This window comes from Felis catus, chromosome D3 (genome assembly GCF_018350175.1).
Source record: "Felis catus isolate Fca126 chromosome D3, F.catus_Fca126_mat1.0, whole genome shotgun sequence".
Lineage (NCBI taxonomy): Eukaryota > Metazoa > Chordata > Mammalia > Carnivora > Felidae > Felis > Felis catus.
Genome location: NC_058379.1, coordinates 21,398,839 through 21,409,872, shown reverse-complemented (window position 1 = coordinate 21,409,872; position 11,034 = coordinate 21,398,839). Strand labels below are relative to the sequence as shown.

General features: G+C 43.7%; 1 protein-coding gene across 16 annotated transcripts in view; it reads right to left on the bottom strand.

The window, feature by feature from the left end:
• Positions 1-1,036: 1,036 nt before the first annotated feature.
• PRR14L (proline rich 14 like) overlaps positions 1,037-11,034 on the bottom strand; it is a 57,724-nt gene continuing 47,726 nt past the window's right edge. For 13 of the 16 annotated variants that reach the window (XM_045042380.1, XM_045042378.1, XM_045042377.1 and 10 more), the window contains 2 exons: positions 6,770-6,841; positions 1,037-5,559 (listed from right to left, as the gene is read on the bottom strand). In XM_045042380.1, the coding sequence (XP_044898315.1) occupies positions 5,280-5,559; positions 6,770-6,841 (352 nt within the window). In that variant the 3' untranslated portion in view covers positions 1,037-5,279. The remainder of the gene's footprint in view (positions 5,560-6,769; positions 6,842-11,034) is intronic. The other 3 variants (XR_006588429.1, XR_006588428.1, XR_006588427.1) reach the window with 3 other exon arrangements.

The window sequence follows — 11,034 nt, the reverse complement described above, 5'->3', positions numbered from 1 at the left end:
AAGGCCAAGCAGGGATGCTGTACACTGCTTTTCCTCTGGACAAAGGAAAAACATGCTCAGAAATCATGCTTCTTCCTGGGACATGTCAGTATGGTGTTTGAGAGCCATGTCTTCAGTCATTCTTTCACTAGTTGCCATCATCTCACTAGAGAACTGAGAATAGAAGACTCATAGCCTAACCTTGTGTACAGCTGGGAGGATATGTGATAAAAGGCAAGCTTTTTTTTTTTTACAGCAAATGAATGTACTCCACCACATTTACACTCTCCTTAGTAGTCTCATTAGCAAGTGAAGCTCTTACTCCAAATAGGTTGCTAATATTTGAAACATCTTATGACTTGAATTTATAACTGCTTCTTCCCCCTTCGCCAAATGAGAAAGTTGCACTATTTAAAAATCACACCCCAGGGGCGCCTGGGTGGCGCAGTCGGTTAAGCGTCCGACTTCAGCCAGGTCACGATCTCGCGGTCCGTGAGTTCGAGCCCCGCGTCGGGCTCTGGGCTGATGGCTCAGAGCCTGGAGCCTGTTTCCGATTCTGTGTCTCCCTCTCTCTCTGCCCCTCCCCTGTTCACGCTCTGTCTCTGTCCCAAAAATAAATAAATGTTGAAAAAAAAAATTAAAAAAAAATAAATAAAAATCACACCCCAAATACTTACTCAGCAAACCTACTGCACTTAAGTGGGTAGGACTCAGATCTGAATGAGTATTGACTGTTTCCAAATACCAAATTCCCTCAAAGAGATGATTTGCTGCCACTGAGTAAATTTAAAAAGATTCATCGAAAGCTCAGAAGGCCACCCAAAGGTGGAGGCCTATACATGTTTTGAGCACAGGACAGTCCTCAGAAAATGGTGAAACCTCATAACGTTATAGGTAAACTTTTAACGTAAAATAACAGGGGCACCTAGCTGGCTCAGTTGGAAGGGCCTGCTACTCTTGATCTTGGGGTTGTAAGTTCAAGCTCTATGTTGGGTGTAGAGCTTACTTAAAAATAAAATCATAAAAAAAGAGAATAAAGTAACAGCCTTGACAGTTATTTGAAAGGTTTTCCCAAAAAAAATTTATTTTCATAAATTAACACACATAACAGTGGGAATTTAGAGTCACAAACTACCAAACAGAAAAAGAACTGCAGGGGCATCATGTATGCCAATGTTACCAAAAATGTACAAATTTCACTGAACTATATTGACCATGATAATATATAAACACTTCAGGCAGCTATTTACTGGCCCAGACCAGCCCAAGGAGATGCTGAGGCCTCTCACCAACAATTCAAATCCAACTCAGCACCAGGGAGGGGCTCGTGAAGACACACAATGAATAAGCATCAAATCTGAGAATATGCTGTGCTAGATGGTGGGCTATATGGGGACCCTTACTTTATAATCAAATTAGCGTCTGCTGCTCAATTTGTGGCTAGATGATATCAAACTTTTTGTAAAATTAACTCTTCCTCTGCAGCCAGCTTTTTGTATCAAGAAGTGCAGTTGTGGTAAGGAGCCCTTCTTTTGCATCAATCCAGGAAAGGCTACTCCCTACCTCTGGCCAATTATCTAGACTTTGGATACAGCCACCCAACAATGTGGTGCTTAAGAGGTCCTTTCCATGATACCAGGGGAAAAGCTTCTAAAACAAAACAAAAACAAAACAAGGGAATTAAAAGAAAGCACCAACTGCATACTTCTCCCTCAGGTAATGGGAGAAAAGCATCACTGACTAAAAGTTGGTCTTTCACGGATCTCCATGTACGTGGTATTAGGAGATGGAATCCCAGCCTGGGGACCAAGTGCCGGCTGTGCTTTCCATCAGGCTGCACCAGAGCCTTGGTGCTGCCGCCCCAGTACTGCACGCCCTATGCTGCTCTTGGTCTGGTGGGCAGGGAGTGAGCCCTGCGGGGGGAGGGATCGTGCCCAGATGGTAGGATCTGGAATTTACCTCAGGTTGGCTCTGGCACCCGCGCAAAAGACCCTTTCAGGCAAAACTGTGACAAAATGTCATGATTTTCACAGCTCTTAAAGGAGCGCTGAGTTTTGGGATTCACAGCATGAGTTTCTAAGCTCTTCAGGCTCCACGTAAGGCAAATGCTACATGTCTTTCCACTGTACCTCCCTCAGCTGTAGCTCTTAGAGTAAGGTCAGTAAGAAAAAGTGGACATAATCTGTTTTAATAGGTGTGATGAGGTACATTTAAACTAATGAAGAAATGAAACTGGAAAGGTGACCAAAAGAGGAGAAAGGGGGCAGGAAGCAGATGGGGGCAAATATAGCTATAACTGAAAGATGGAAAAAAAAAAAAAACATAGTTGAAGTTTCAGTGAAATGCTGATAGGCAGAACCCTGATTGGACCTGAGATTTCTCCTCTCTTTCCCATATTAAAAGCACTAAGCCTCTGGAGTTGAATTATAGTTGAGTAAATCATAGTTAACTGTAACTTCCCACCATTTGGGGTGGGAAGTCCCCATACTCAGAAACTACCAACCCCCACCCCAGAAAGAGACCTCCTGTAGCTCTGGGCAAGTGGTGTGCCAGCAGCCGACTAACGCCCCCCCCCCCACCCCCAATCGTGGGCAGGTTCCACAGGCTCCGAGGACCACAGATCTAGCCTTGCAGCTGGCCAGGCCAATGGTGAAAACAGATGCAAAGACAGGTGTGACTGAGCACAGCTAGAACTTGATGTATCGGTTTTAGGCAAGCAATTTCAAGTTTGCAATGGGGGCCCCTTTTTAACTTTGGAGCAGGGGAAGGCCCCGAGCCAGAGGGCAGGCCAAGAATTTCAACGATAGGCAGAGATGCCTCAGAGCTGCTTCTCTTCCACATTGCCAGGACAAGGAGGGAGCCCAAGCCTCCACTTACTCCATGCCTCCAATGTTCCAAATCATTCTTCCTGGCTCTTGCAAATACCGTGCCTATGTATAAGGGCAAACTTGAAATTATATCTCTGTAATGGTGGTGATGCCACAGCTGTGCCCGTTCAACTTCAGTCTGCTGGATGACATGGGTTGTTGCCGCATTGCTGACTCGTCTACACCAGCAACGGACCTGGCAAACAGGGCTCTGCTGAGTTGCTGGGAGTTTGCAAGCTGTCCAGCAGCACTCCCTAAAAATGTTTGTCAGAGGGTAAAATGGAATACTAATCCCCACTCCCTTAGGCAAAAAGACAGAGAAAAGCATTTAGTGTCTAAGGACCCTGTCCCAGGATGGGAGAGGTACTGAGGTGAAACACAGGTTGTGTCTATACAGTCTGGGCAAAGCAGATGTAGAACAGCGGAATCTGGTTCACATTCCAAGCCAGTGTGGAAATGCGGCTCTCTTCAATGCTATTTGGCTATGGCCTTAGAAGCCTCTATGGGTTACCAGATGTGTATTTCACTTACTAAATGCTATGTCTGAGGCAGTGGGCCTAGAAGACAGATGTGGCACTTTTATTTTCTTGATCATGTCAGTTCTTCTGCTCCAGTGTGGCACAGACTGTCAACCTGCAAAGGAAAGGCACATAGAGACCCCCTGCCCCCACCCCATCTTCCCACCCACTCACAAATGGGGAGACAAAGGAACCCTAGGAGACACACCAGGACGGCACCACTCACTCTTCTCTAATAGACTGACTTTGAAAATATCTCTGGAGCTCTGACAGTCTCCTTGGGTGGCTGCTTCCTAGCAGTGGCTCGTAGGAGCATGGGAAGTGGTGACCAGTGTCCTGAGGCTGGGTGTAGCATCCCACTCACCAGCCAAGGAATGTTAATTCTCTGAACTTTTGTAATGAAAGCAAGAGAGAAAGAAAGATAAAACACAGGGGATGGTGGCGGCGGGGGGGGGGGGGGGGGGGAAGCAGGGCAAGGGCACATAGGAGTTAAGTGGAAAACGAATGACACCTCTGGGCCTGGCCGACCCACACAGCATCCTTCTGCCCACAGACTCAAGCAGGCACAGATGAAGGAACTGCCAACTCTGGCACTCTGCAAAATTTCCAGTAGGTTTGACATAGGAGCCCAGAGTACGATGGTGTTCTCAGAGAGGGCTGGCCGTGGAATTTCACGATCCCCCTGCAAGGATGCATCACCGGGTCTGAACCACGTGCCATCTCACTCCCCACTCTTGGAGCAAGTTGCTCTGACAGCTGCAAACACTCTGGGTCGGCCTTTTATCACCACCTGAGCTGCCGTACCCAACTTTGTTATAGACTACCACTTCAGATAAAACCCATTAAGACCACACCCAACCTTCACATTTTTTTAAATGATTGGGAGGAAAACTTGCTCTTACTTCTATCATTAAAATAAACACATCTACTTAGTGGGCAAGAATGAGAACACAGATGAAAAAGTACTCCTCCTAATGAGTTACACTGGAAGGTGGAAACGGGGAAGGGACTGCTTGAAACACATAATGGGAAAATGTCTCACCATTGTCCCATACCATGCACTGATACACTGGGTCAAATGCCTGTCATATATTCTGAAGACATTATTGTCTTTCTCCTTGATGTCTTAAAATTTTGTTTTAAAATCACATTTAAAGGCTCCAAACATGCAGCAATAATACAAAAAAAAAAAAAAAAAAAAAAAAAGAAAAGAAAGAAATAAAAACAAATGAAAATAACACCACAACATTAAAAAGTGCAACTTACTTTGAATGGGGCCTGGACGGGCTCCTCTGGCACTAGTGACCCATAGTCACAGAGGGGAGAAAATGATGGGGAAAAGCCACACCCACCCACACAACCACACCCACACCCACACCCACACCCACACCCACACCCACGCACACTCACACACAGGATTCTGGGCAGACAGACTCAAAAGGATTAGGAAACACAACAGCTCATCTTTCCTCAACTACTGAAATGAGCTGGTGAGACCACAAAGAACAGGACGCCAGGTCCCCCTCCCTAGGCCACGTCTCTAAATAATCTTGGTCTAGCACCACCGTAAACAACGCAGAACTTTCACACGGACGTGCAAATGCTATGAGTCCTTGGAATTCTAGTGTTACTGAAGGTATGCTGAGTCCTCCTCCTGTGGATGGCGAGTGTGAGGAGGAGGGGGCCAGATGGTTTTCAGGACCATTTCCAGGAGAAAGGGAACATTCCTGAGGTTCAATACTCAGCAGGAGAAGTAGAGGACCCTCCTTCACCATTTCCTAAAAAGGTTGCACCTTAAAATAGGTAAAATCCACGGACTGCATTTTAAGTAGTTTGGGCGGTAGGGCAAAATTAGGCAACTTCTTCCAAGGAGCCTGGAAAATCTAAAATTGAGACCCCTAAACCAAACTGCTTCTCAACAACCAGATGATCGCTCCTGCTCCTCCTCTTCCTTGGCAAAAAAGGTCTCCAATTCCATTAGTTTCTGTATCAACAGAGCATCCAGCTCTCGACTCTGCAGAGCTGCTTTCTGGGCCCTGGTAAAGCTGCCTGCCACCTTGACTTTACCACGAGCTCTCCTCTTTCGTGGGACTGTAAAATCCTGAAATTCTAGAACTCGTTTTCTCTTCTGTTGGCTGATTGAGATTAGCGTACCATTTCGTTCCTTAGGTTCCTCAAAGATGGTCTCCAAACACCTAAGGGTGGAGCACAAAAAAAGAATCACCAATACAATGACACGTGGCTCATCTCCTGGGTCACCAACCCTTCTGGTCAACTGGGGCTAAAACAACTAATGACTACTTACTTGACTGCTTTCTCTGGCCAGTATCTTTTTATGTACGAAGAAAAATATGTATTTATGGATATGTAATATATGAACACCCAGTGAAAAAACTGACACTGAGCAAAAGGGTAAGGAATAAAGACCAGACCCCATAGGTAACACCAGCCACTTTTTTATGTATTCACAAAGTCATTCAATCAGAGACATGCATAAATAAGCATATATTACCAGAGATCAGCCCTTTTGTGTAAAGGGACAGGTAGGAAACATTTTTAAATTAATGAGCACATAGGACTCGATTATATTTTTTGTTTTTAAACAACCCTTTAAGAATATAGAAACCTTTTTTTTTTTTCTTTTCTCACAGACGGTAACAAAAAAAGAAAGGAAATGGGCCACTCGCTGAATGTGGCCTATAGTCTGCTAACCCACAGCATATATCCTCCACTTTGGTTTTCTTCTTGTGTTCAAATGGTAGCAAACCACATACACTGCCCTATACACTGTGCCTCTCTGATCTGTCAATAACTTTTAAGATTGTTCTAATTCAGTAAACAGGTATCTGATTCATTCCTTTTAATGGCTACAGTGTATTCCATTATAAGGCTGAATCATAATTCAATTTTAAGTTGTTTCCAATTGTTTCCTATTATTTAGCAATGCTGCAATGAATAACCTCGTACAAAGGTCTTAGAGCAAATGTTCACTTTACAGGATAAAATCCTAGAACTCTCCTGCTACAACCTGGACACAACAGGAATTTAATAAATGTTCCCTGACTTGAACTGAATTCACACTCAAAGGTAGCCATGTGAAACACTGTCTGTGTTTGGATTTGTAATCATATCTGAAGATCAATGATTACTAGTCCTGAAAAGGACAGCCAGTTTTTTGCTAAAAACACAAGTACAAACTGAAAGGAAGTGGTGTTTTCTGTACCTACCTAACTCATCACACATTTCTGTCCCATCCTACCACCAACCCCAGTTCAAGCGCTGGGAACTAAAAATACCAATTCTAGTTATTTCCAATAACTTCCTTTCTAAAGTGAATGGATTGGAGATTTGCATCGATCATTTCAGAAGCCCTCCCAGTCTATTCACTCCTACTCATGTACCCACCTGTTTGCAGGAGGAGACTTATAATTCTTGTTGGTATATATTTCTTCTAAACTAAACTCCTTTTTCTTTAATCTGAAAAGAGAATAAAATAAATTCTTCATGTTCTCTTAAGAGAAATAAAATTGGCTTCCCAACTTGATGAGTCATTTTCTTACAGGCCCTCTGGATTGAGATTGATCGATTTTTTTTTTTTTTTTAATGTTTATTTTTCAGAGACAGCAAGACAGTGCGAGCATGCACAAGCAGGAGAGGTGCAGAAAGAGAGGCAGACAGAGGATCCCAAGTAGGCTCTGCACTGACAGCAGAAAGCCTTACATGGGGCTAGAACCCACAAACCACGAGATCGTAACTTGAGCCGAAGCTGGACCTTTAACTGATTGAGCCACCCAGGTGCCCCTGCAATGAATTTTGGATGTGTCTCACGTGCACAACATGTACCAGATTTTCTTTTCTAGGCTGCCAATCTTCAGCTTTATGAAATTTAGTCCATTTATACTTAGTGGCAATGATATAGCTGTATTTGTATCTACTATTCATATTTTATAGCTTCTTTTACCTTTTCAATATTTCTTTTCTTCTCCTTAACTGACTGCTGTTCACTTCTCTTTTATCCCCCTTTCCTGGCTTGGAAATTATACACTTCTCTTTCAGTGGTTGGCAAGAATTTTAAGAAGTTTTCTTAACTTGGAAACTGGAGTGCATCAATATTTTTACCCTTCTCCCAAACACCAGTCCCTGGAACTTTTAATTCCAATCAATACCATCTCAATTTATACATTACTAGTGTTCTATTTTGTCTCCTTTTTTATTTTGTCATTTGAAGAAACCAGATTGTCTGACCTGTGGCTTCCCCAGTCTATATTATGATTACACCCACAAAATATTATTTAACTCGTTCCTCTAAACCAAACATATGGAAAATATTACAGGTATTTCCTATAGATTGACAATTAGATATAAGAGGCATAATCAGATTTAGGTGTTTTGATAGGAAGATTTTTATTTTCTTCTTCTTCTTCTTGTTTAATGTTTACTTATTTTTGAGAGAGAGAGACAGAGCATGGGCAGGGGAGGGGCAGAGAAAGAGGGAGACACAATCTAAAACAAGCTCCAGGCTCTGAGCTGTCAGCACAGAGCCTGATGTGGGGCCCTAACCCATGAACTATGAGATCATGACCTGAGCCAAAGTTGGATGCTTAATTGACTGAGCCACCCAGGCACCCCGATAGGAAGATTTTTAGATGGTGGTGTATACTTTCATCCCGAGGGAAAGGATACCTGTTGTTAATCTTTTTAAAATATTACTAGCCACTGAAGAACACTGACTGTATTTATTACTTCTTTAGGGCCATACTTAATGATAGTCTAGCACTCCTTCTCAATTCATTTGGTAGAATTCTTCTGTCTAAATTGAAACTTCATGTTCATCCATTACTTAGTAACCCTGTAGTACACTTTGCACAGGAAAAACAGCTCATGCTTGGTTCTTTCCCTTTATTTACTGATTTCCAAACAATTACTTGGTTTTCTAATCTCATCCAAATATGGCCAATGGATTGTTTTAAAAGTGTCATTATAGGGGCGCCTGGGTGGTTCAGTCGGTTAAGCATCCAACTTCAGCCCAGGTCATGATCTCACAGTCCGTGAGTTCGAGCCCCGTGTTGGGCTCTGTGCTGAAAGCTCAGAGCCTGGAGCCTGCTTCAGATTCTGTGTCTCCCTCTCTCTCTGCCCCTCCCCTGCTCATGCTCTGTCTTTGTCTCAAAAATAAATAAAAACATTAAAAAAAATTTTTTAAAAAGTGTCATTATAAACTATTCCATTTAAACATATTTCTTATGCTCCAATCTGTTGCAGTTATTATTCTTTTTGATGCTCTGTTTCATCTGTGGCCAGTGGGAGTTCCAAATTGGTTTCTGAGTCTCTTTGACATGACTTTAGTAGTCTTTGAGAACTTCATCACTTTCTGGTAGGACAAGATATTCTACACTCATCTTGTGCATTGAGTATACTTGTGCATTGAGTATACTGCCACACAGGCATCCGAGTTTACAATATGTTTTTAAAAAAAATTTTTTTTCAACGTTTATTTATTTTTGGGACAGAGAGAGACAGAGCATGAACGGGGGAGGGGCAGAGAGAGAGGGAGACACAGAATCGGAAACAGGCTCCAGGCTCCGAGCCATCAGCCCAGAGCCTGATGCGGGGCTCAAACTCACGGACCGCGAGATCGTGACCTGGCTGAAGTCGGACGCTTAACCGACTGCGCCACCCAGGCGCCCCCGAGTTTACAATATGTTTTAACGTCTCTTAGGATTAACACCTCTCTCATTTCACTCCTTTTCTGAATTTTCCTGGCTATTCTTGCTTCTTTATTTTTCCATGTTAACTCTGACTGTGTGAAACATAAACCTTTCCATTTATTCAAATCTCTTCAGCTCTTGGTCGAGTGAATATATTCAGTTTTGTTTACTGGCATGCGCCAGTTATATTGTAACTTCTTAGCTCAAAATGTACCCTCCAGAACCTGCTCTGTGAAAATGGAATCCTGGACTCTTGAAGCATTTCTTCTTTACAGTAAGTATGATGTTAAAAGCTCCGGCAAAAGAAGGCATTGGGGGAACACTGCTAAGAGGAATGGAGCTTCTCTTCCTGGTTCTGGTGAACTTTTCCCCCCCATCACTGGTGTATGTTTGTTGGCGTGTCAGGAGGGGGTCATTTGGAGGGGGCTCTGCCCTAGCTGTGTGGCCAGAGTACGTAGTCCCTCAGTGCTCTGGCAAGCCTAGCCTGGTGATCATGCCACATGCTTCCTGACACATGTGGGGCACTCCGGGCCATAAGCTTATACCCCAACTTCCTGAGGGCTGTTTCCTGTGGCCCTCCTGAAGGAAACACCACATGCTCCAGGCATTACATCCACAGAGGCACCCCTAGTCCCTTTGCATGCCTGCCTGCCTCAGCTCATCTGCACCCTAGAAGTTGTTTGCTATTTCCTGCTTGCCTAGATCTGGCCTTAGCAACCCAGCCATCCAATGGGCTGCACCCATACCCTCACGAACAAAGTCAAAATGCCAACATAGAGGAGGTGGCCCCCTTCCAAGTTTGTCCTACCTTGAGTACTTTCCCTCAGTCTTAGGGTGCCCTTCAGAATACTCTGTACTTCTTTACGGTTACTCTATTATATTAAAGTTCCCTTATTTGGGGATCCTGGTTGGCTCAATTGGTTAAGTGTCTGACTCTTGGTTTCAGCTTAGGTCATGATCTCATGGTTTGTGGGTTTGAGCTCCGCATCAGGCTCCACGCTGGCAATGCAGAGTGTACTTGGGATTCTCTCTCTCTCCTTCTCTCTCTGCCCTTCCCTCCCCTCAAAATAAATAAATAAACTTAAAAAAAAATTATTAAGGGGCGCCTGAGTGGCTCAGTTGGTTAAGTGTCTAACCAGCTCAGGTCATGATCTCACAGTTCGTGAGTTTGAGACCCACACTGGGTTCTCTGCTGTCAGCACAGAGCTCACTTGGGATCCTCTGTCTCCCCTCTCTCTGCTTCTCCCCTGCTTGTTCTCTCTCTCTCTCTGAGAATAAAGAAACATTTAAAAAAAAGTTTTAAAAAATTATAAAAAAAAAAAAGTTCCCCTATTTAAAATACTATGTAGTTTGCGGGAGGACTTGGGTGGCTCAATTGGTTGAGCATCCAACTCTTCATTTCGGCTCAGGTCATGATCCCAGGGTTGTGGGACTGAATCCCATGTCAGGCTCTGTGCTGAGTGTGGAGCCTGCTTGATTAAGATTCTCTCTCTTTCTCCCTCTGCCCCTCTCCCTTGCTCAAGCTCTCTAAGATAAAATTGACAAATAAAATAAAATACCATGTAGTTTGTCTCCTGATTGGACCCTGACTGACACATGAACTCCCCAGAGCTAAATAAGGTTGCTACTAAATACCCTAGACCAGTGGTATTCACACTAGGGTACCAAGACATGCCAGAGTACATGAAATCCCACTTTTAGGGGAATCAATCTCCCAATCTTTAATTTCCTAGAAGTCATATGTTTGAACATTCATGCAGATTTCTCCATTTCCACAAATTCTTGGGAGAGATGTATTATTTTAAAAGTAGGCCTCACACCCGGCACAGAGCCCAAAGCAGGGCTTGAACTCACGACCCTGAGATTAAGACCTGAACTGAGACCAAGAGTCGGATGCCTAATCAACTGAACCACCCAGGTGCCCCTTGCACAAATTCTTTCAGAACAGCACCTATACACCCTGAT